The sequence below is a fragment of the Vidua macroura genome, chromosome 1 (assembly GCF_024509145.1).
Source record: "Vidua macroura isolate BioBank_ID:100142 chromosome 1, ASM2450914v1, whole genome shotgun sequence".
NCBI lineage: Eukaryota > Metazoa > Chordata > Aves > Passeriformes > Viduidae > Vidua > Vidua macroura.
Window position 1 is genome coordinate 116593306 of NC_071571.1, and position 26414 is coordinate 116619719.

General features: G+C 37.3%; 1 protein-coding gene across 3 annotated transcripts in view; it reads right to left on the reverse strand.

Annotated features, from left to right (window-relative positions):
• Positions 1-3225: 3225 nt before the first annotated feature.
• The window catches only part of NSMAF (neutral sphingomyelinase activation associated factor), a 38797-nt gene continuing 15608 nt past the window's right edge, over positions 3226-26414 (reverse strand). The window contains exons 7-31 of one of the 3 annotated variants that reach the window (XM_053970212.1): positions 26289-26360; positions 25877-25924; positions 25699-25751; positions 25062-25191; positions 23194-23265; positions 22274-22382; positions 20044-20220; positions 18981-19060; positions 17529-17619; positions 17372-17435; positions 17202-17253; positions 16138-16258; positions 15765-15896; positions 13961-14003; positions 13363-13526; positions 11985-12093; positions 10579-10637; positions 10056-10123; positions 8419-8486; positions 8044-8167; positions 7224-7307; positions 6062-6212; positions 5572-5674; positions 4542-4651; positions 3226-3600 (exon numbers count right to left, since the gene is read on the reverse strand). In XM_053970212.1, the coding sequence (XP_053826187.1) occupies positions 3506-3600; positions 4542-4651; positions 5572-5674; positions 6062-6212; positions 7224-7307; positions 8044-8167; positions 8419-8486; positions 10056-10123; positions 10579-10637; positions 11985-12093; positions 13363-13526; positions 13961-14003; positions 15765-15896; positions 16138-16258; positions 17202-17253; positions 17372-17435; positions 17529-17619; positions 18981-19060; positions 20044-20220; positions 22274-22382; positions 23194-23265; positions 25062-25191; positions 25699-25751; positions 25877-25924; positions 26289-26360 (2379 nt within the window). In that variant the 3' untranslated portion in view covers positions 3226-3505. Of the gene's footprint in view, positions 3601-4541; positions 4652-5571; positions 5675-6061; positions 6213-7223; positions 7308-8043; positions 8168-8418; positions 8487-10055; positions 10124-10578; positions 10638-11521; positions 11648-11984; positions 12094-13362; positions 13527-13960; positions 14004-15265; positions 15284-15764; positions 15897-16137; positions 16259-17201; positions 17254-17371; positions 17436-17528; positions 17620-18980; positions 19061-20043; positions 20221-22273; positions 22383-23193; positions 23266-25061; positions 25192-25698; positions 25752-25876; positions 25925-26288; positions 26361-26414 lie in introns of those variants that run through there. The other 2 variants (XM_053970222.1, XM_053970225.1) reach the window with 2 other exon arrangements.

The following is a 26414-nucleotide window of genomic DNA, read 5'->3' on the forward strand; positions in this document are numbered from 1 at the left end:
TGTTTGCTGAGTTGTATGTGCAGTGTCAAGGCCTCTCTTGCTTCTCACACTGTCCCCTGTCCCCAGCACAGCTGGGACCACTGACCCAAACTGGCCAAAGAAAAATTCAACACCATTTGACATTATGCTCAGCAATGATTAGGGGGGAACCTTTCTAAGACAGTTGTTGGTCTAGGCATCAGTCTGCTGGGGAATGATTACCTTTGCATCACTTTTTTTTTTCTTCCCCACTTCCTAATTTCCCTTTGCTTAGTTCTCCCATCTATTGCAATCCATAAATTTTCATAGCTTTTGCCCTTTTGAGTCTCTTGCCCCTCTTGCTGTGGGGCAGGGTAAATGAGAAGCTCAGGAGGGGTTCAGCTGATCATTGCGATCAGCCCACCACAACAGGTCAGGGCATGTTCAACTGAGACTTGAAGTTTAGTGACTGCTTTTTTACTATTTTTCCCCCTCTGCTCTGTTCCAGGTTTCAGCTATGAAATCTAGGATTACATTACAGACTGAACTTCAGTTTTCCTCTTAATTGGCAGCAGCATGAAGTCAAAGCAAAGAGCTTGAGTTCAGTAGAGGTATTATTTTGTAAAGATATATTTGGGGAATTAGTTTAGCTATTCCTTCAGAACTTACTTGGATCAAGAACTGGTCTGAGGGTGGTGGCATCTTAATTCTTTTTTGCTTGTCCATTTAAGGGACATATGCAAAAGATTATAAGAGATCACACCAAAATGAAAAGCAAACACTTCAGAGCTTGGCAGTCTGCACTAGTCTCATCTGCCACTTCCTCATTAGCATGTGTAGCTAATTGTAGCTTTTCCTGGGCTGGGAGACCTGCTCTTCCAGGGAGGACTGAAGTTCAGCAGTGAAGAAGTGTCTTGGTATGTAGCTTGCTGTTCTCAAATGAATTTTTCTGTTATGCTAACCTAGAGAAAACCATTACAGCATTTCAGGCTGGAGAAGTGATCAAATTCATCCTGCAAGCCAATTTAATGGGACTGTTTGGTTACTAAATGATGTGTCTGGAGCCACTGTGGCAAGCCTACACTGGCACTAATTGGTGGCTTTATGTAGCATTGGTATAATTCAGCCTCACGGGCCTAGCCCTGTGCCTGCAGTCATCTCTAAGGGCTTTGCTGAGCTCCTTTGCTTAGCTGTGAAATCCCTGGAGCCCAGACACTGATCTCTGCTTCTAACCAGTTTTTACTTAGGAGCAGATGAGTCAGTAAGGGCTGATTACAGATCTAATTGGACTTTAAAATTCTTTGTTTACAGCTTAACAAGTGACATTTGGTTACTTAAATCTTGTGACTCCCTACTAAACAAATCATGCTAAAACTAAAACTGAAAAAAAGAGTAAACCAAAACAACAATATGTTGAGGGAATGTAAGATGACAATATTTTTTGTTGTCAGCCAGATTGCTGGAAATACTGGGGCAATCCATTGGAAAAAACAGTGATAGAATGTCAGTACAACAAATTGCAGCTATAGCAGATAGCAACCAGAAGTAAAAGAATAATCAAAAAGCTCCTGTTTTAAGGCAGAAATTAGCTAGCATTGAAGAGTTACTTATGATTAAATGCATATACACAAATTCACAGAAACTGCAAGGAAGAATCCAGTCAACAGGGTTAACTTGACTGTTTTTCTCCCTTTAAAAAGCTATGGTTGCTTTAGGCAATGGAGCAGGGTAAGGGCTGTTTTGTGAGTGTGCTTTACAGCAGAAGGTAACCTCAGCTGCACTCAAGAGCTATGCATACCATGCATCCATATTTAATCAAAAGGGTTTATTCTCTGAGGGAGTTTGACCCTGAAGCTTGTGCCTCCTCAGTTCTGAGTTATTTTCATTTGTTAGCTCAGCAGGAGGCCCCCTAGTGACAAAGGACAATCCAGAATTCATCCAAGCAGTTTCCAGGCAAGGGTAGAAATGTCACGTTCTATCATCTTTGCCTACACACAGATATGTTTGGGAAATAAATAAATTTCTGGTGAAGAAACAGGGCAGACACCAAACATTCTCCTGCAAGATTAAGACTGGTACAGCAGGCATACATGGTATGGCTTAGTCTTTTGCCATGTGTGGCTTCACACACACTCATTGATTACATAAAAATCCAGTTATCTGCTAAGTCAAGAGAGTAGTGCAGCTGAAACAAATACCACTTTGGTTTAATTGCCCTACCTTACTGAAAAATAAGCTCAGAATCCATCATAATAGAAGACTGAGGGAATGAGAAAACAACACCTAACCATAAACTGATTGCTTTACAATAGCAAGAATCTGCTGTGCGTTGGAATAGGCATTGGGTGTCAAACCCAAGGCAGAATATCCAACTGAACACAGTTTAGTAGAACACTTGCCCTGGACACAGTGTCAGGGCACCTCAAAACCAGCAGTAGGGAACACCAGCAGAGAAATAAATAGATCTTCAGTCATACTCAGGCAGCATTACAAATGCAAATGCTTATTTCTGTAAACAAACCATTTAAACACTTCATTTAAACTATTTAAATATTTCAAGCCTTTTACTTCAGAACAGCTCCTCCCAGGAAAAGATACCCTGAAGTCCTACAGAGAAAGTAATCCTTGTCCAACTCTGCTTTGTTCCCAGGTTAAGACAGCTGGGGGATTGGATAAACCCAGGAACTGTAGCTCTGTTTAAATGCCATACTGAAATTCCATCCCAAAGGTGATTTGAGTTAAAGAAGGTTGGGAACACTAAAGAAAACATGAAAATGTGGAAGATTACTAAGAGAAAAGGATAGTAATATAAATGAGAAAAAGGAGTGATAGTCTTTTATGCTCCAACTTCAGGCACAGGATTAGGGGAATATTTATCCCAACACAAGTAATGTGTAGCTGGTCTGCTAGGAGATCAATTTTAAGCTTGTCTTCTTTTCAGACCAATATATTACTGCTGGTTTTGAGTAGGAAAAGGCAAGAGAGAATTTGTTCTTATTGTGCTCTATGCCTTTGCACAATAGCCACAGCTAAATATTATCTAGAAGCCCAGACTGGGAACTGCTCAGAACAGCATCTGCTGCAGTGTTCAAAGCAGTATTTACAATCACATGCATCTCCACTAAGAAGAAATGTTGACTGCACATGACATGACAGCATTAAGCTCCACACACCCTAAAAGGCTTAAATTAAGAATGCAAATGCTGCTTCTTTCAAAGCAGGTCAAACAGCAAGCTATGATACATTCCATGTAAATCAAACAATGACTGCAAGTTAAGAGCTCTTTAATTACAGAAAAATAAGTCTTTAATTTCTTATCAGATACCATTTTACACAAGCAATTTCAGTATGATAGTCCATGAAAAACAACGGCATATTCTATGGAAGTTAAGAGCTCTCAGCGAAGTCAACATAACATAGAAAGTTGTGGTTGAACAAAGCTTCCTATCTGGTTGAACTTCAGCAGCCATCATTGCACACAGTTAAGTTCCTTTAAAAGGTTTGGTTTAAAATTAGAGTTCATTTAAATGACTGGAGGGAAAGGCACTTAGTATTGCAGTTTCCAGAACATGATTTGTTTGTCTTCCCCTCCTGTAATAACACTGTTGCACTGTTCATTCATCCACATGGACATTACAGCACCTGGGAAACAAAATCATGGACAAGTAAATCCAAATGCAAGTGTGGTACTTGAGATGACAGTACAGATCTTTCTTTGAGAGAGTTTAGCATAGTCTGAGCATTGGATTACACTGACACCATATATGCTAAGAGGAAATTTAGTAGGGTTCTAGGTAGCTGCTCTTATTCACAGTAAGGATCTCATGCTCCATTGCCTCAGCTGACTTTTGGTACTAGAGGGACAACATCATTGCAGTGTAGAATCCAGATGGCAACTAAGGAAAGCATTCATGGAGAATGAGCTTTTTCACTCTGCTGTTTGGAATTTTCATGTTAAAAGTGTATTCACATCTTGTAGGATATGCCTCAGAAGCCCACTTCTGAAAAGTCCCTAACTATAGAATGACCTCGCCACAGGTCAAGTTCCAGCATAAAACTTACAGTAGGGAACTTACATCTGAAACAACTGTTCTTAGTTAAATAGCCTTAAAAACTTAGTAAAACTTAGGTAGTTTTTCCCCACACATCCTGGTTGCTGATGTACTGAAACTATACAGGTACATTTAATCAGCCTTTAAATCCCCATCCAAAATAAGTTTACTAGAGTACTTAATGTTGTTAGACTCAGTCTGGACAGGCTGTGGCAAAGGATACAATACAGTCTATACTATATTTGAGGGCCAAGAGGTAGAAAAATGTCAACTTTTGCAATGTTGTGTGAATGAAAAAAAATTGAAAGTAATTTCCCTTTGGCCAGTCTTGTACAAAGCAATATTCCTCCATTCTTAACTTGATTTCCTAGGTGGCTCACATGGACCTACTTTTAATTCTTGTGTTTCAGATAAAGCTGAACAGGAACAGCCAGCTGGCTGAGCACATGACTCTCAAACTTTTCAGTACTAAAAGAGCTGGAAAATAGCAATCTCACATTCAGTTTGAGAATGGGAATAGTTCAGGCATACCTGTATGCCCTTTGATTCTTTCAGTAACTTTTCCTCCAAGAAGGTCCCAAATCAGTAATTCACCAGATTGAGATCCTGATAAGATGGTATTTCCATCCCATTTGAAGCACCTGCAAGTAAATCTGCAATTAGTTCATGTCAAGCTCTTGCATGATGACAGCCAAACATTTCCAAACTAGGTCAAAAAAGAACTGGAAATAGAGATATGAAACCAAAGGAAACTACCTTTCAACACAGTCTTTCTGGAAAGATTACTCCCAAATTATTTTAAAGACCTAGACCCAGTCAGGCCTTCCCCTGGCACAGTATGAAACATAATCCCATAACAGAAGAGGGCATGTGTGTGATTTCCCAGTGCTCTCATGAGCCACCACTTTCACTTCTGCCACTTCATATTCCTGAAACCATCACTTAAAAAGTAAAGATGACTTTCAGGTAAATAACTAGTGAAAATATATATGTGAACATGCATCTGTAGTTATGTATACCCACAAAAAAAATTAAGTGTATTCCATGTATAGCTGCTATATTTTTATTCCAGTAACTGAGTAAGTATTCCATCTGTTTATCTGATAAACCATAAATAACTGTATACTTTTCAGTTGGTGGAAAAAGGTGATCGGTCTTTGATTTTAAAAGCCAATCTTTTTTTGAAGACTATCAAAATGAAAATAAAACATTAAAACAAACCAAACAGATCAATATTAGTGACAGAGATGATTCAAATAAGACAACTCAACTTGTTAGACATTTCAGTAGCTCAGCTGCTGGAAGAGCTGGTTAGCTACAGCTGTCATCATGTTTAAGTGACGTGAAAGTTGTTATTGAAAAGTTATTCACTTAGAGAGCTGCTTGATTTTGCCCCAGTTTGGAAAGCTTGATCATAATGCACACAACATGCTAGAATGTCAGTCTTTGCACTCTAAAAAGGGATTCAATAAAACAAAGTTCCCAGTATTACTGCCCTTCCCACTCTGCTGTCACCAGCCATCTCCACCCAACTCCATAACGCGCATGTTCTCAGCATTACCTCTGTGGCTCTTCAGTGGTCACAGAAGATACGAGCATTCCAGTTTGTACATCTATTACTTTAAAACAGCAGTCCTCCCCCGTGCTCAGTAGATGTCTGCTGTCTGTACAAAAGAAGGAAGCAAACAAAAGAAACAGCAAAAAAAAGAATTTTCAGACATTCAGTTCTAGTTGCCAAAGCACTCTGTGATCAGCATGTTGGATATGACATTACCTGACCTACTTATCTATAAATAATGTACTGGAAATTAAGTCTCTAAGTGAGCAAAGATAAGCAAGATTGGTTTAGAGTCTAGATCACTGGTCTACAGCCTAGCATGGCCTTGTGTACAATTAAGTTCTTTACAGAGGAGATGTGTGACAATCCAAAACATCTCACCATCCCCCTTAAAGCAGTAATTCCAATAAGAAAGATAATAACATGGTATTAGGAAATAAGATTCCCTTTGAAACTCCCAACAGTGCATATTAAAAACTGAAATCCAACGTACCAGGACTAAAAGCAGCATGAAATACAGTCCCAGAATGATGTGGCAACTGGTGCAACACTGTTGCTGTAGTAACATCCCAAACAGTAATGGTACCCTCTTTTGTTCCAGATGCCAGGATGGTATTTGCAGCATTAAGGTCCATTGTATTTACCTAGGAAGTTAAACATCCCATGACTTCTCCTCTTCTTTCATGTGAGCCATCTTAAGACAGGTTTAAAAATACACAAAGCAAGCCCATTATCCCTAAGAGGATATTTTATTTATGAAAAGCTTTGAATTTAATTCTCAACATCCTTAATTAGGTACAAGTATGAAAAATCCAAACGATAAGAAGAAATAATAGGTCACCTTGAAGGTATTTTAAAAAGCTTTTGCTTTGCAGAATCAGAAATTGTGACATTTCAGATTTTTTTTAGTACCAATACTCTCCATCTAACTGTTAGACTCTACCCTTAAGGGTAAAATTTTTAACTTCCAAAAAATTTCCTACCCATCAGCTGTTTCTAGTTCTCTTGGGTACAGTTCTTAAATGTTATCAGAACCATTTCAGTATTTGACAACGTTGTGACCAATTAAAAAACTAACTCTTAGGAAGGTTTAGAACACATTCATTCTAAGTATCTTCACAGGCTGATGTTAGAGGCTATAAACAAAAGTATGCAGTTACATATTAATGATTCATTGCACACAATGTGTATATTTACAGTGAAATTCAGTAAGATATTTACTGTGATAGCATGGTAAACAATTCAGGATTTCTTTTTCATTTGCTTGCCTTACATTAAGAGGAAGCTGTAACAATCAAAACACTTGAAAAAAGATTGATTTGTTTTCAAAACCAAAGAAGCAAACAAAAACCACCCAATCCTTCCTGCCCCCCATAGGAATTCTGTGCATACAAGCTGAGCAAGACAAATTAAGAAACCTCTGTTTACACTGGTGCTTCAGTCCCAAGAAATGGACCGTTCAGCCCAGGAATCCTGGAACACTGGTGCAGAACCATCAGACGGTGAAAACCCCAAAACAAAACAAAAAGCCCCTACACACATTACCCAAAATACATCCCTCAGCCCCTAACCCAATCCTTGTACTTTACCACTAGATCATGATTTAAATCATCAATTAATTTTCTTATTCTCAGACACTGTATCAACATACTTACACTAACATCATGTTCTAACTGTGCAAGGAGTTCAAAGTGGTGTTTTTTATTGCTCAAGGTCTCTCCAGGAACACAGTGCCACACCTACAACACAGATAGTTATGTTTGTACAAGGAATCAGTAATATAACCCCAGATGAATTCCTTCAGTGCTGAACTCTCACATTACAAGGAAGGCTGCTTGTGTTCACTGTGGGCCTTGCCTACGTGGCAGAGTAGAGCAATGGCACCTGAACTCCTTTACCCTAAGCAGAGCCACATGGTGAACACAACTCTGCTGACTCCAGGTAGCCTACAGAGCCTACCTAAGAATGGGTATATCACTGCACTAAATGTGTACTTACCAAAAAAATCATACACAGCAGGCTTTGGGAAAGTTTTTCCTGTCTCTAGCTTCCAAATTACCTTTCCACCTAACTGTAGGCATGCTCTTTAGATTAGCAAGTTTCTGCTCCTCTTAGCTGAAGAATGTAAAACTACAAAATTATTAAACATTTTAGAAATCTATTCTACCCAAGAAACAGAATCACCAAAGTCACAAAACATTCCAGTTTCTCCAACAAATACAGTTTGTCTTCAGAATCCTCATTTTTTACAGTAAGCTATAATGAATGAAATTTCCTGAAAAATAACACTTTAGCTTTGAAACAGTTGAGCTAAATCTAAATGAAGATTAAATCAGGAAGTAAACTTACTGTGATACTAGCTAGGTTATTACTCTAGTACAACAGGTACATTCATCCCAAAGCATTTGGCTGGCTGAATATTACAAAGTGCTGGCTATAAATAGTCATGCAACTGTAACAATCCCATCTACAAACCTTCACAGTGGAATCCCAAGATGCAGAAAATAAGCGCCCATCACGCCAACAGATCTTGCTGACTGCATCATCATGGCCCAATAGGACATCTTGCTGTCTTCCAAATGCAATTGAATAAAAATATCTGACAGAGAAAGGTTATAAAAGCATTACATTTTATAAAACTTAAGGGTTTTTCTTCTAAATAAAGTAACTTTGTTTCTGTAGTTTCTAACAAATCTAATAGGAAAAAATAGAAATACAGACACTGTGTTTTAAAAATATAATGATTTAAAAAAGATAATGATATTATCATTATCATTATCTAAAACCATAAACATAGCAACCAAGGCAATCCATGCAATTCAATAAAGTCAATAGGAAGTAAATACACACATATGATTGTCCCATGAAGAACTTATGACAGTAGTATCTCCTGGTAAGATTAGACAAGATGACAAAGCCTGTAATAAAAAAAAAGTAATACTCAATTTATTACCCCAAATCCAATTCAAGTACATTAACATGCTTTTGGAGAACAAGAAGCATTTTAATCTTCTATAAAAATAACATGCAGATGTTATATGAACACTGATAAAAAAAAAAACAAACTTAAGAGGCTGGACACTGAACATCAAGAATACTTCATCTCTATTAAATAAAGGTAGCAGAAACATTCAGAAATACATGCAGAACTGATAAATCTTTCCAAAGAAACTGGCATTTCAAGCACATGGTATGTAATTCCTCACTCAGAAGTAAGTGAGTCAGCTCTTCATCTTCTAAGCTGCTCTAGATTCTAGACACAAATAGCTAACAGAAACTAAAAATGCAGATTCTTTTGATTTTTGTTCTCCATCACAGGTACTTATCATCAAAGAACAAATACAACTGTCTAATTCCTGCTACTCTCAACAAGAAACATTTACAGATACCTGCTCATTTACTTTACTGTTACTAGAAATGGCAAGGAAAAAACCAACAGTCAGCCCAGTGCTTCTACCTGGTATCATTATTGGTCATGTTTTAGGTCTGTTTGAAAAGCAATAATCTGCTGGACTGTAAACAGTACTCCTTTTAGCATTGCTTGAAGTGTTTAGATCAGCACTACAACCACAGGGGAAAAGAATAAGAGTATACAAAGCCTTCTCATGAAAAACAGACTTTTGGCTTAGGAGTCAAAGAGCTCCCTTTTTACAGTGCCAAGAAACAATGTTCCCAAGTTTCCTTTTGCTAAAGATTAGGAATTGATGTATCAAGATTCACCTGCTAGTGTGTCCCATGGCAGACCACAGGGTCTTGATCCTGCAATTTACTTGGGGACCAGTCAGAGCATGCTATGGCTTCTGTCTGGGCTAGAGATGGTGGTAGAGAGGCAAATGATATATCTTGGTGTCTTCCACCAACAGAAGACTGAATATGGCAACTGGGAGTGTATATTTATAACCCAGGTCTGGCCACAGTGCTCAAGGACAGAAAATCAAATTCAGAATCCTTTTCCCAGCTCTTTTAGGAGCAGGGGGAAAGTGTTCACAAGTTGCTGAGATCATCGCTCATGGAAGAAGGATGGCTTATTTTCATCCAGCACAGATTCCACTCCCTGTGCTTGGTTTTCCTCTGCTGGCTAACCCACAGGTTTCAAACACTTGGGTGCAGTAAGGCAATGCTGGATGCAAGCATGTGGGTGGAATTTAAGCTTTGTAATTCTGGTCCAAATGGCTTCAAGGTTGCTCAGGAAGACACCCCTGCTCATACCAGACTATCTGTCTACTACAAGCTCTTCCCTGGATAGCAGGGCAACTCAGAACAGAGCCAGTGTAAACGTTTAATGCTTCTTCCCCATGTCTGCAGAATGTGCTTTGTCTCTCTGGTGGCCTGAGAGAGTCTCAATTCACTCTTCTAAATTATTCACACATAATACAACTGAGTAGGCAGGGGAAAGAAAAGAGGCATTGATGGATGCTAAGAGCCATCTCACTGAGCAGCTTTCAGAAGATTCCCAGTAATCTCATTCTTATTTTGCAGCAGCCTACCATGTTTGAAAAGGACACACTTCTCTGGATGGTTTTCGAGTCTTTGGAAAACATCTTCAAAGTTGAATCTGGGGATAAGGGACAAAATAGAAAATAAAATGACTATTTTATATTCTAGAAGCTAATAAGTTTGCTCCTGCTTGAATATCTTAGTATGAAAAGCAGACCCAGGTTTCTCATAGTCTCTGAGAACTTTATAAGGCTTGTGACTTGGGCCTGGAACTACCCTGTTTTCTACAAGTTACAGATGGACTACCCCATGCTCAAACTCTAAGAGAACTCTGGTATCTAAATGGACAAACTTCCATTACTATCCATTATTATTATCACTGAAATTATCTTCCAAGCCTAGATAATATTGAAATGCTTGAGTCAAAATCATATAAAGCTGAGCAAATTCATAGAGTTAAGCTATTCAATTACATCAGATATATATTTCAGTTTCATGCCATTTTGTTAAAAAAACCCAACATTAACCTGCATTTACACTGCAGGTTGTGGTAAATACTTGTGCAATACTTACCCTGGGATGTAGTGAAAACAGAAGACCCATTGCAAGTGACTGCTATTCCAGTAATTGCCCTGTTTAATACAAGTAAGCTTGTGGGTGACTTCATAGGTTTTGAAACTTAACCACCATATTGTAAATAGACTACAGTCGAAATCTCTTATTTGAGCTCTGCAAGAGCTAAGACATTCAAGGAGAATAAAAACACTACAGTAGTGTGTTATCTGCCTAGGGACAAAACTATACCTTGACATAATATGTGAAACACCAGGACAGGATCCCTATAGTGTTCTGTAAGAACTCTATCTTCATCAGAAGGGATTTGCCCATGTGAGAAGATAAATGGTTTCACATTTAGTTTTTACAATTCTGTATTAGCTACAAATAGTCAGGAAGCTGCTGACAAGCAGATACTGAATACCTCAAGAGTAGGGAATTGGAACTTGCACATTTTTTCTCCTTTAATTTGACACTGGCTAAGTCACTATAGGTAGAAATTTAGACAAAGCTTATGTCAGGGAATTCAGAAGCACAGAGCATCCTGCACAGCCAAAGTTCAGTTACACAGCTCTGTGTCTCATTATTTCTCAGCAGTCTTAAGAAAAAAAAAGTAACAAAAATAATCAGAAGCTGTAATTTGATTCTTTTCAGGATCAGGATTTCTCTAATGCTAACAATCTGGCAACAGATTTCTGACTACAAATATTACCTTGTTTTAGGGACATGATTGTGTTTTCCTAGATTCGATTACAGTCACCAAGAAAGTAGCTGGACTCGAGGTAGTAAGAAATCCTTCGTACCAGCCCAGTCACTAGGACAAGAGATGGGGGCAAAGGAAAACCTGTTCTTTAAAATATAGCTGACGTTGTTCATTATTAGGTATTTTCAAAGTTCACCTGAAAAGTGCCCCTACTGACTCTTGAATCCCTAGGAATCCACCAGAACAGTAATTTGGTACCTGGATTAACTGAAAATCTATAGCTGGAGACTTGGCAAACTGCTCATGCAGCAGCAGCTTGAGGTGTACAGTGGAACAACTTAAGTGTTTAACCTTTCAAATCTGATGGGATGAAGTTGTGTCCTCCTGGTGTTATAAAAAAAATATAAATGGAAGTCTTTATCTGGCTGCTGTTAGCAGTTTTAGAGAAGAGTAATCAATATCTGCATCGGGTACTAAAATGATAATGAACTTATACAGATCTAGAGTTAAGGAAAAAAAATAGCAAAAATCATGCTGACAAATACCTTCTCTGGATTCATAGCCCATCATATACTCAAGTTCATCCTGCATAATCAAATCACTAAGTCATCTCCCAAAGAAAAGTATTTACCTTAAACCCTAACCCATCATTCAGACTGACACACAGATCCTCCCCCCGCAATTCAGTGGAAGAATTTTGACTGGAAAGAATAGTACCTACTCTTTGTGAATTTTACACTGTGTATCTAATTTTAGTTTGGCAATATTGTTCCAGGCAAGTGTTATACTTTCTTCTGTCAAATCTTCAAATGATTCTTCATTTGGAGAAACTGCAATAAAATGCCACAATAAACTTCCATCACAAATAGAAAATAAAAAGACATTTCAAATACCTAGGTAGCTGACATAAATATGAAAGTACAGAAATCATGCAGAGCTTCAGGAATAAGATCCTTAGACTAAAGCAAAGAGTGACAAGATTACTAACTTTTCTTCCCAAATCTCTTGCTGGATTTGCATAGGCTTACACAGTCAAAAATAGGATTTTTCTCAACAAATTAGTGCATTTAAACAGCAGACTTTACAGAATGTGATTCCAAAATGGAAAACAAACAAACAAAAAAAGAAAACATAAAAACAACTTCATTTCACTGTTGCAAAAGTTAAGGGACTAAAAATGCAACAAAACTGAGATAATTAGATGTCAATTATAAAAAGGTCAAACCCAAGAGAAACTGTTGATGTATGAATTAATGACTCAGGCAGCAAATCTACTCAATACACAGCCATTACTATCACCACATACAACTCTCAAAGCCCGTCTTGCCATTGGATGCTACAGGTTACCATGCTAAGTAGCACACATTGTCACTCTTCTGCTTGAAAGTGAAGGCCATCAAATGATAAGTGAATTGAAGACAAACAAATGAGAAAAATCTTTCCAAGTGATACCTTGGGCTCAATCTTCAGCCCAATTTATAGTTAAATCATTATATACATTATGAAGACAATAGCATTTTAGTTTCAGAGTAGTGGTTTAAGTCCTGCCCTGAAAAGAAGCCTGTGAGGGCATTACAATCCTTTTCTAGAAGAAAATTATTCAATTAACTCTGTCCCTACAGTATGTAGTAGTACAGGGGAAAAAAAATTTCCTTTCAGATTTTCATTCAAGTCATGGAAAAGGAGAAAAAATTCAGATGCTTAATTTCTTAGGGTTTACTTTGATCAAGCTAATTAATTGATTACCCCCTAAGATATTCCTGTTAAAAATCCAAACATTTGCATCATTTAGAATGCCTGCAGATATGGTCATTGAAACTGCTGTCACATCAGCTTGAATTTAAAGTGTCAGGAAAGGCCAGGGATGATCACCCTCCCACAGCTTCAGAAGCAGAGGTTGAACAGTCCCAGAGGAGACCACTGGAACAGAAGGCAAAATACAGGGCAACACCTGTATTTTGAAATTTGAAACTGGTCGAGTTTTGTTTTTCTTACAGGGAAAGTAGCCAAGAGAGCTGTATAATGAGATCCTGTGGGAGAAAGAAACTACTCAAAATTACAAATCCTTCACATTGTTAGTTTATCTATTAAACATTTACCTGGAGACTCAGCTATGGAAATGCTGTGACTAGATGTTCGAGACAAGCTTTTCAATTTCTGAATTTTCCTTTGAGGATGAGGGGTTGTAAACAACTGTTTTGGCGTCTGTCCAAACTCCAGGATTTGTGTCAGCAGAGCTACTTTTTCATTGGGGTCCATAATACTTTACAAAGCAAGATATATAATTAAACCAAGGAAGTACTTTTTTCCCTCCCCTTCCCCAAAAGCATGGAACTGCACGTGCAGTTACTACAGCACTACAAGCCATCACACATTCTTATAGATCTGATTTACTGCAGATTTACAATCATATAAGAGCTTCATAACTTTGCTTATGTAAAATAACAATATTCCCAATGACTGAAAAAATGAAGCACTTGCACAAAAGCCAGACTGAAGAAATGCTTAAGAAACAGTTTTTCAATGCAAGCTAAAACTGAGAACATGGTGTTGGTTCTCTGCATATTTGGGAGTATAAAATGGAAGAGCAACACCATTCATGTACAGAGCCCTTTTACAGCTGGCAGAGAACTTGGAGAGGTACTGAGAAACTTAGCTAACTGCTTTAACAAAAACATCCAGGTTCTTGTTAATTACCTGTTTAAATCCACTCCTCCTTCATAAGTTAATGGGTGAAACACTGGAAAAAAAAAGTTTATTTGTACAATGTAGATATATAAGGCTCATTTTGTTTGTCTTCCTATAAACAGAGCTACATTTTACTCACAAATAACCTATTTCAGCAGGCATTAGAGTTTGAGGTCTTACATTTTAATACTGGTTTTTTACCTGAAAAAACTTAGGATTTCCAAGAGATTTTCAGAAAGTTTCAGAAGGAATCAGTACTTTCATAGAGGAAGGATCACTTACTTAAGCTTCATGAAATACCCACCCCCAATAAATAAATAAACAGATAAATAAGCAAGCAAGCACAGTTGCATAACTGGATCTTTGGTTAATTTTCAGACGGGGAACAGAAAGTAATAAAGAATTATCAGAAAGATCTGTGTATTCACCTTTCCAAGTGAATTGCCATGACGCAAATGACTTTGAGGCCTCTGCTTAAGAATATTTACTTTGAGCTAAGTTCATTCATACACAGATCCCTTCTGACTCTTTTATCTACTTAAATGTCTGCAATTATGCTAATAAAAATCCACACTGCAGCAGAAGCATCACGTTATGCATAAAAAGTGTACTCATTAGTGCTCTCTTTTGAGAGGTAAAAATATAGGTGCCATAATTAACATGCTGATTTACTGTATTTAAAATCTCTGGTACATTGTAATTCACACCTATGCTTACAGTATAATTGGATGCCAAACTCTGCAGTTCTAAAATCTAGCCAATCATTTGTTAAGGACATGTAGAGAAAGTACACGTAAAGGAATGAACAGCAGAAAACAACCCAACCCGCCCCCAACCACACAGCAAAAAAACAAAACCAAACGAACCCCAGCAAAACGATCCTTGCTATCTCAACTATCTTATCCTGAAAGTAGAAAGTACTGAGTACCAAAATGAGGAGTTGTTTATTCCTACCCTCACCACTGTTGTAGGAAGGTTTTCTTTCTAAACTTATTCTATCTTATTAAGTGCAAACTATCTCAACATTTTCTGTTACTTGCGGTCCTTCAAAAGGATCAGGGCTTCTGGAATAAACACCCTAAAAATCCAATCTGCTACTCTTTTTTTTGAAGGTATTTCCTTATTGGGTAGTAACATACACAGCTAAAATATCAAACTGATGAATAAGTTAATCATTGGTAAAGGATTAACTTATTCATCAGGTGTAAATAAACACATCTACACAGCAGTAACATAACAACACCCCCCTTTGTAAGGGTCCACAGCGGCTAGATACATGTTCAGAGTAAGGTTGCAAACAGTGAAAGGTCTCACATGCAGTCATGTGTATGTATACAAAGATGAACCAACACACATTTCTTCCTTCATTCTTGCTCCAAAGACCTGGAGCCCATTAGCCCATTCTTTCCCTTGCCAATTCTTTCAGGAGGAGGGGGAAGTTGTGTTGAAGTTCTCACTGAAATTACAGTGGAGGAAGGTTAAATACATGTTTATTTGAAGACCCTGCAGGTTCCCATTTTTAATTGGGAAACAGTAATTCCATACTATATTGCCACACTGTGATGTGCAAGCAATTCCCAGCAATGCTACAGAATCATCTTGTCCACCCTCTGAAGCCCATCTTCAAAGATGCAAATCACCACGAAGGCAATGCTACCAGATAAATCACTATTTCCAGTAAGGATCAAGCATTCAAAGCACAGTTATGAACACTCAAAACAAAATAAGTATTACAGGTATGTTGTGATTTACTATTCTTGCCTAATTGAAACATCCCCTTTTTTTTCTGCTCGTTCTATAAATGTGTGTTTACCATTGTGAGCTGCAACTGCTTCACTTCCTTTCTGCTTGTAGCCGAATATGATGTCAATCCATTCATGAAGATGTTCTGATACATATGGACTTTCTAAAGCCTCTTGGCTCTTCTGAAGAAAGTCATCAGGACCTGACAAGAGAAAGGTTTAATTAAAGGAGAAAATATCCCATTCGGTATTGGTATCCATTTCTCTTCCTCCTCATACTTGAAAAGCCAACAAAATAAAAATTAAAAGCACCTATTAATTTATGTCAGTGCTTTAAAGAAAGAGCTTATTTAGAAGAAATCAGAATGTACATTTTTTTAGGAAGAACCACGATTCCAGCAATTTTGAATTAATTAATAATACAAGAAGTTTGACTGTTATTACCTGATGCCCAAGGTGGAAGCTCTACATCTTCAACCATCTTTCCACCTTGCCTTTTTCCCAAGTCCAATTTCAAACTGTTTACTAGAAAACTAGAATCATTTTCATAAAATTCTGGAATCAACTGGAATTTAAAAAAAGAAAATAAACAAAAAAACAACCAAGTTTTAATATTAGCTTGAACACTTAAAAAGATCATTCAGTGGAAAGAAAGTTATTAAAGTTCATATGTCAAGCCCTAAAGTTGGGCAGGCTTTCCAGGTTTTCTCTACAAGTCAGTTCTCTGAGCTAAACTGCTAAATTCAGAGTGGCACACATTTTTAACAAGTAATGTGTGACATATGAATCCATAACATCTACTAGTATCTTCAGAACTCTCATTGCATAGCTACTTTCTCATTTTTAAGACATCAAGTAAGAGTCAAGACTAAAATCTAGAATAAAACTAAAATTATGACAAATTTCAGAAGTTAAATCAATTATTTAAATACCACCATGGCTGTAGACTATTTATTTAAAGCATCACTGTATTAAATAACATTACTTTGACAAAGGAGTTTAACAGTATTTACTATGTGACAGTTTATTATTCTTAACACATTCTACAAGTTAGAGTTTCTAAAGGCTCAAAAACCCAAGATACTACTTCTACAGTTTAACTCTCTGAATGTAGCATTGCAATACAGCCAAATCCTTACAAGATTCCAGCACACAATACATAAAATTGTCTTTTCAGCCTTAATCCACACTCTAGTAATTCCCATGTATTTCCAGTAACATTCACAATGATACTTCTGTTAAACTAAAAGCCAGAAAGCAGGCACAGATGAGCAAACATGGAGTTGATATAGGATTAATATACAGTTAATAAAGGATTCATAAAATGCAGTCATCAGCTTTACAAAAAAACCAAAAAACCCAAAAACCAAACCCACACAACTGAAAAACAAACAACAACAAAAAATAACCTAACACACTCCAACCAAACACTCTCAAATCAACAGTAGATGAGAAAGCTTCTTCTCACAGATGAGAAGATTTGAATAATTTTCCAGCCATTTATTTACCTCTTTGAAATCTGTTGCACCATCCAAACAGTTTTTCCAGGTTTCTGCAATGCTAGATAAGACAGATCAATCACACATTATTTTAAAAAATATTTTTAAGTCTTTGCATTCCCTGTTGATGCATATTTGAAAACAAAACCAGCCTAGTTATAGACAAAATGTAAACAAACCTGTTGAACATTCTGTCAGCATGATCAAACTTTCCATTCTGCAGACAGAGCATGTATTCTGGAGCTAAGGAGAGAGAAAAACAGCCTCAGCTTGCTCCAAACCTTGTCTGCTTTGGAGGTAACTGTCTGCTCAGAGAGCATATAAAAGGTGTCTTACCAACTCTAACGAGATAAAACAAAACATAACCCGGAGAAGAATAATGGCTTCCATACATGAACTTGGGCTCTGGCATTTCCTGGTAACGTGTCTGCAGCATAGAAAGAAGAAAGAAATGTCTGTTTCAAATCAGCACTGCTGCTTTCCCTCAATACTGAACACATACACACTTTTTCTTTTTAAAGACACAGGTTAGGACCACCCACCCTCAATTTTTCTTCTAATGATAAAACAAACTTTTAAGTTCTAATATCTATGCAGCTTTAATCAGAGCAGTAAATCAATATGGCAAAATAGTTGTCATAACTGATCATCCAGAACTATCATGTTCTCAGTGATTTTTTCCTCTCACTCTAGCCCATAACTGCAGTGGCTCAAATTCAAAGAAGTGCAAACAAATGTTTCCTTTTCTGTCTTTCACATGAAGTTTCATGAGAGTATGGAAGAACATACTGACTTCCATCAGCCTAGAAGATTCCTTCCTGTCTGCAGTTCCTATGCATTACTCTAAAACCTACCATAGTAAAACTGAATGACTTTTACTGCAGTAAGCATGAAGCCAATAACAGTTTGAGGAAAGTCAGATCTTAGAAAGAAGACTTTATTTACTGTTACTGTAAACACAATATTGTTCATATTCTCTTGCATTTCACAATCTTAGGAAGCTATATGATTTTGAAACATTTTAATCTTTTTCATCAATATAATGGAATTATTCTGGCAGTATTTTTTTCTAATGTTCTGTAAATTATTTTGGAATAATTAACTTTCCATAGAAGACAATTTTACACAAATAATTAAAAGCCAAGTAACTGAGGACCTTCTTAGTCTCTAAGTATGTGTTTGACAGCTTATGAAAGGAAAGCTTGCCTACTTTGAGAAATAGAAAAACTTGGTACACTATTATAAGTATACAGAATTTTCAAGTTAGTGCTCTGTCCTCCGTGGATCCAAATTTCCTCCCTTTAAAGTACTCTCTCTCAAATTCAGTATTTTTCTTAAATGGAAATACAAGGTTTCTACTACTTTTTTCTTATTTCTTTCAAATGTGTGTTTTACATTATGCATTTAAATCCATGGGTTTTGAAGTTTCATAAATCTATGTATGTTTATAGCATCTCAGTGCCACCATATATGTATTAAATGGATTTCAGGATATTATTTTAAAAGTAATGCAAAACTTTTAAAAGTATATATGTATGAAAAAGTAGTAAGAGAGGAAATGGTTTCAAATAATTTTAAATTAGTACTGAAAAAAACAGTTCTGATGAAATTAAGCTGCAAAATAAATGTGGAATGGTTAGGGGTATGCTTCTGATAAAGTTTATAGCTAACTTTTGATAGAATAATTCATAAGACACAATCCCTAAAGCTTGCTGGACAAAGCTCCTTTTATTGCCAATATGTATAAGGTACAAAACGTTTGGCATATAAGTGCCAAGATATACATACCACAAGTCTATCCAGCCTTTCTTTATTCAGGGCACCAACTGGTTTACTAAGGTCACGAAATGTTTCAGGCTTTGTCAGATCTTAAAAAAAAAAACAAAACCAAATGCTTGATTATAGACTCTAAGCATTCTACTAGACTTTAATGTACTCTAATCAACGTTTAAAAACAAACCAAAAAACCCCCCAACCTATCCAAGCAGCAACAAAGAAAACAAAAGCCAACACAGAACCCCTCCAGTAATTTTCTCCCTCCCTACTAACTGCAATCCCATTAAGTCTTACTGTAAATGGCTACTCATCTTGTTTCCAAGTATGTATAATCTCAAACCTCTTGCTTAAGAACTAATAGTTAATTTATGGGGCAGTTATTATAAGTATTATCATGTAATCAAGGTACTGCTACCAAAGACACAAAAGCAGCTGGTATTATCTTCTTCCTATTCATTAACCATTCCATCAGGCTACAGTTAAGTCCCACCATACAATCAGACTGAAGTGTTTGAGCAGGTGCTGATGAATTCCATGAGATTCCCCTACTCTGCTTCTTGCAAGGAGACACAATCCTCAAAAGGACAAAATCCCAACACAAACTGCACTAAGACCCTTAATCAAGGAGCCTATTTAGGCATGAGCCTTGTCAGCCTCTTGCATTCAATCTGCAATCCTAAGATTTATAAAAAACACCTGGATTCTACACATTTCAGTGCATCTAACTTGTTCCAAAAAAAAAAAAAAAAACCTCAAAACACATTTTACTGCTTCTTTTCCATTTATAAGAATCACAGAAAGTCTTTGAATGCTCAGTACTGCTGATCTACAAAGCAACCAAGCAGATGTTTGGTACATACTCTGTATCTGAGTAGTGCAATACTTAACAGAAAAAGGTGAGGTATTTTGTCCCCTAAGCTAAAGGAGAGGGGTAAGTCCACAGGAAAACACCCAAGACCACTAATGCCAGGTTAATTTTGATGTAACATGAAGTTTATGCAGTGCAAAAGCCCCTCCCCCGCATTTCAGGTTGGTCATGATGCACTAACGTGCTTTTTTATATATATACACATACCTAACACTGAACTAGAGTAGTCTGCTATGATCCAAGGAAATACAGGATACTGGGAGAGATCGTTGCAGCTTCTATCAGCCAGATTGTTGAGATGGAGAAGATACTGGTAATTTGATATAAGTCCTCGCTGCCACTGCAACACATAACTTTCAGCTGTGTGCTCTGCAATATGATTTTCTAAAATAAAATAAAACATTAAGAGTTGTGAGGTTTGGATTTTAGCCCCCAAATTATAATGTGATTAACATATGCAAGATACTTTAAAATAATTAAGGACACAGTTTCTTAATAGAACAAGTCAGAATTAACTGGCAACTTCAGAATGCAACATACTCAATTTTCTATTTCCAATCACAACAGCATTCAGCTACCTAGTAGCTACCATACTTCACACATTTTTTAATATCTCTGCACAAGGGTCTCTACTGCATTTGGCGAAAAAAAAAAAAAAACATTAAGAAGGAGTGCTGCAACCAAACACAGTAAGAATGGATGAATATTTACATAGGGATGGAAAAATATTTGCAGACCATGAACAACTCTGAGCAATCTGGTAACCTTTAGAATTTCAAATTTCTAGAAGCAGTTCTGCTTGAGTCAAGAAAAAAATGAATTGTATTTTCCTACTGCAACCAAGGATGCCCACTATCAGTAAAAAAGTCATGTATGTACATGAACAGGATTTCATTTCAGATCCACTGAAACAAAGTAGAGGAAAAGAAAACTTAGCCCACACTCAAAAAAACAGGAATTATGCACCTGGAGTTCTCTTTGAAGTATAGGCAGGAGCTCAGTACATTCAATCTGCACTACCCTGCTTATTAGCTGTAATGTCAAGGTATGCTGCTGGAAAACCGGGTTATTTATTTATTTTTAAACTTTCTTCCATTGATTCCATATACAGCACCTGGGCAAGTGCCTCAAACAGAATTGAAGGACTGCAACCATGGCATGATGGCAAGAAAGAAACTTGGATTAGATTATGGCAGACCTCTATTTTAGCTCAGCATAGGCTGAAAAGACATTCCAATCTTTCCTTCACTTTAGTACTTTAAATTCTACAAGTAAAAAGCATTAGCACCTTCAAAGAGAGGCTCTTCTGCTGCCAGAGAGATACCAAGGTGCTACAAACACTTTTAGGAAAAGGGCTCACCATTTTTTATTTCTAAGCTCCAACATCATCAGCATTTTCATCTACACCTTGGAAATTCACCTTGGAAAACTATCCAGAGAAAGTCTGAAGCACAGTAACAGCATGCAGGTATTTTAACAGCAGAGAAAATTATGTCAGAATCTATTTCCTTTCCAAAGAAGAATCTAAAATCTACTAAAAAAAGTTCTAAAAGAAAGTTATTCCTTTGTGGCCTTTCCATTTTTTTTTTTGTGAAGCAGGAGGGAAATGCCAACTGATATTCAGATAAATTCATTGGAACAGAACTAGAGTCCTGGTACAATAACAAAATAGCAGGAAATTTACATAAACATTTTCAATATTGGCAGTAAATATGAGTTTCAGTGTTTCAAATTACAGAAAAATCTCAGTCTTTTTCTCCCTTTTTTCCCCAGGACACATTTTAGGAAGTTTCTGTTTATAATCTGCAAAAAAAATAACCATCACTTTCTAGGAATTAATGCATACAAGATTTAATATAAATGAGAATTCAGCTGTTTCAGAACGGTAATTTTCATCAATCACTCCTAAGACTGAGGAAAGTTCAGGTACTTATGTGTGCACTGGAAATCCACCTATTGCAGGAAGTTTCTCATTAGGGTCTTAAATGACGACTTGGGGGATCCATACACAAGCTAGTCTATATTTTTGTCAGCAAAACACAATTTATCTGAGTGGATCTTAGTTATCCATTGCTTTGAAGATAGTGTTTGGTGGCTTTGTTTGTTTCATTTGTTTGATTTTTGTTTTTTTATTTTTTTTGAAGGGGGGAAAGGGGACTGTTAAATGACAGTGTATATCAAATTGCAAATAAAAAAAAAAAATTAGTTTTGCCTCAATAATGTCTCCTCAGCTTTCACACCCAGCTCTTCAAACACAACCAAACTGGTGCCATTTCACAACATTCATTCTGATCTTTGCTTATTTCTATTAGAAATTGTTGCAGCTTATATATCTGTTTATTTTTCTCATTCTTCCCACACAACAACAGAGCAAAATGCAGGCAAATTTCCCTTCACAAGGTACTACACACTACATTAGTAAATAAATACTCCAAACCTATATATTTTGCAATAAGGCGATAGACCTCGTCTCGATCCTGATAGTTGTAGAATTTCAAGTAGATGTCAGAACACAGATCGTTTTCTGTGCAAAATAGTTCAAGTCCCTGAAATGTTAAAGGGGGGAAAAACAAATGAGAGCAATTATTAACAAGCTGTAGTACTTGTGGTTTTTAACAGGATGTTCCAGTTACTAATATCTAAGACTTATGACTCTATACTGGGTAGCAGTTTTGCCCAAAGAATGTAACATATTCAATTTTCTATTCCCAATCACAACAGCATTCGGTTTACACTGAGCCAATAGATTGGCTCTGTCTGGACTGATTAAGCCTAGGTAATAGACATTTAATTCTTTGCATTACTCCATTCACTTAGGCAAAAAAAAAAAGTATATTTGGTTTAAATGTGTTTTGAGACAAAAAAGTTTTACAAGATTGAAATTTCAGTGCTAACACTGAAAGCACACAACTGAGGTTTCACTGCAGAGCTCTTGACATTCCTCAGTCATGTACAGCAGGAATCATCACTCCACTTTAGTCTCAATATGAAGCAGAGACCAAACTTCCTCCATTAATCAATCCAGAGAAAATACACCAAGAGAAAGAAATTCATTCTATCCCGTGATAGGTAAATAAATGGAATTAATTGCTTCCTAATGGTACTCCCTTCTCCTATGCTGACTGCTTATGAAAGAAGTTTTTCATTCTTGTCAAAATTCATTCTGTTTTCATCTTTTTGACAACAAAGGAAAACACTTAAAAAACTGGAAAGGATCATTGAGTACTGTTTACTATTTAATACAGAGGTTTTAAGAACACATGGCTTTTACCTAATGATGCAGACTGTTTCAGCTGGTCTGTTTAAGAAACCATACATACAACAAGACAATAAAATAAAATAAATACTTGAGCTTACCAGTGGCATCAGACCATGTCGTCTTTTATAGATGCGACGCACATTTTGCAGTGTTATTTGTACTACTGGTTTCTGTGGGGGATGAGGGAGGGGGAAGAAAAGATGGAGACATTCTTGTAGGTTTATTCAACTCTACCTTACCCTCCTCAGAAAATCTGAAGTTTTTCTTGACTACAAATACTAGCAATATGAAAATAATATCCATCCATGTAATTTTAGCAGTGGAATAGTGATGCTAAGCAGTTATGTTAGAAAGAGGAAGCTTGTCTTTGCTGTTGGTTTTTGCCTGAGTAGCAGAGCAGTTCAGGAATAAGTAAGCAGCAGTGTATTATCCCCGAGTCTGTCGCCAGTGGCAGCGCTCATGCACCAGAGAAGCAGAGCACAATACGCTGTATTAAAAGGAAGTCATTGGGCTGCTGGGCAAACTGTGCCAAGGGTGCCACCTGCCGGGTGGAACCAGAATGGCACCCTTATCCCCCTAAACTTCTTTCCCTTGCTTGGACTTAACTTCCAGCACGTCCGAATCATAAAAAAATTCAGGTAGGAAGGGACCTTTAAAGGCTGTCTTGTCCAACCCCACTGCAGTGACAGGGATATGTTTAACTAGACCAGGTTACTCTGAATGTGGTCCCACCTAATCTTGAATATTTCCTGGGATGGGGCATCCACCACCTCTCTGGACAATTTGTGCCAGTGTTTTACCACCCCCATTGTAAAAATCATTTTTTTCCTCTATCTAGTTTGAATCTAGCTTGTTCTAGTTTAAAACTATTACCCTTGGCATATAGCAAAAGGCCCTGCTATAAAGTCTGTCCCCCAAATTCCTCCTCCTTTGTCAAACACGCTTTCTCCAATTCCCTTTTCCACTCTCTGTACTAGCTCCAAACATTCCTTCCTCTTGTCACAGATGTGATCTCTCTAATTTAATATTCCTCTACTCAGAGATCTCCCTTTGTTTTCCCTGTGTCTGAGTCTCCAGACACCACTGAATCTTCTGCTTGTCTTTTCCTTGTCCTTAGGGCACTCAAATTAGGCAGATTCCTTTCTTTCCACACAGGGTACCAGCGGATGAGAGCGCTAGAGGTATGCTCCAGTCCTCAGCCCTGTGGAGGGAACTGGCAGTTCAGCACTGGGATTAGAGGATGGGTCTGGCTTGGTACTTCATCCCTGGCCAGACTGCTGCACCAGGCTGCAGGACCAGTCATACCCAGCTGGAGCAGCACCAGGGCTGCTGATGCAATCTCACATGATGACAAGCAAATTGGAAAAAAAAAAATTAATCTGAGAATTAAAGTTTTCTGGTGATAGTGCTACTGCCATGTCCATACTAAAGGTATTTCACAGAATCATAGCTAAGTCAGTGGCCTGCTGAGACAATCACTTCTGTTTCTATGATAAAGTTCCAAAGCAGTAATCCATCAGCACCATGCACTCAGTTTTCCCCCAGAGAAAGAAATGGTCAGTTTAATAGAAAATCTAGCTAAGAGCTCCCAAAGTAAACTACACGTATATAAAGCTGTCACTAAGTTGGAACAGTATCAGACTAAGATTGAGAAATTTATTTTAAATAAAATGTAACAAATAGTGATCTTCAAATTATTAATAGAGAATGAGTAAAGGGCATTTTGTGCTTTGTCAGTAGGAGGTAAACTAAGCAAGTTAGCATAGAATGAAGCCTCAGCGGAAGAGATACACTGAATGCAGCAGAGATCAAAGGAAAACTAATGACCTTCTAAATATAACTGAAAAGAGTATTCTTGGAGATGAACTCTACGTGCATTTCAGAGAAAAAGTACAGAAAATTAAAACTGTCCACTAGCAGGGCAGCGTGCTCACATTGTAAGCAAGACCATCTATGAGGCACTTACAGGATATCCATTAAGAGGCTGGAAGTACAAGTTAGCATCACTAACGCACACATGCCCTGGATTAGTCACCAGTGGCGTCACCATTTCTGCTTTACACTCCATATGCAGCGTTTCAGAAATGCTTTGAAATCTACAAGTGAAGAAAAGGAGTAAGTTTACCTCCAGTTCTTACTTTGGTAGAGGCACCCTTAAATTACTTAGAAAGGTTTTAGTTAGCTTATAGCCTTGGGACATCAGAATGGGGACTTCAGTAAGTCTATTTTGCATAGGAATAAAGTTCTTTTTTGGGACCACCACTTTAACAGGCACTCCAGAAAGGAACACTGCTACATTCTGCTACAGTCTCAGGGCAGTAAGCCAGTTGACTTCTCTAGAACTATAGTTTTATTTGGCATATACCATACCCAATTGCTGGAAATTCACATAGAAATGAAACGTTTCGGAGACAAAGTAACACATTCATTTTCTCAACACAGAATTTCCCACTCTACATTCCAGATACTTCAGAATACTAAGAAGCTAACTCTCTGAATTAGAGAACTTTCACTAACTCAACCAGCCATCTAACTATCAGTGCAGTAGACTAATCAACCAACAAGATGAAAATGATCCAAGAAGAAAGTGATTAGAAAAGTACCTGTTTTTATCAAATGAAGTTCTAGCCAACCGTGATTGTAATATAGCAGTTATCTAATGTGGAAGGAAAGAAAAATTAATATGGTATCTGATTCAAATGCAATGAGAACTTAATTATTAAACAGTGCTATCACAATTTCATTATTAAGCAGGGATATTAGAAATAATCAGATACTCACCATAGCAGCTTGATCTCCCATCCTATCTAGACAAGAAGCCCTGTAAAGCTAAACAATGAGCTTTAAGTGAAATAGCACAGAGGTGTCCCACACAGCTCAGAAGTCAAGAGAAACAGGAGGGGCTTCAGCATTCTTGGTGATGGCATACTAAAAGATCTGTTACGATTTCTTTTTAAAGTAGGACATATTTATTCACTTCTACTGCCAGGTTACTACTTTGCTTAGTACCACCCTGCAAACTGAAAGCTAATATGGGTCACTTACAACAGCTGTCAGAACTAGATGCTGTGTTCAAGTCCACATTTTAAAAATAGATACTCCAAGGTTTTCACCTTGAGCACAAATAAACCTCTACACTAAAAATCAAAAGATGCTGTGATAAGCTATGCAGGGATATCAAATAGCCACATACCTGATGTAGAGTTTGCACAACATCTCCTACTTTCCCAGCAACATCCAGCTGGAAAAAGTGTTCTGTTCTACCCTAAAATTAAAAGCACATTTACTATGAATTAATGTCAAGCAGAACTCTGTGGAA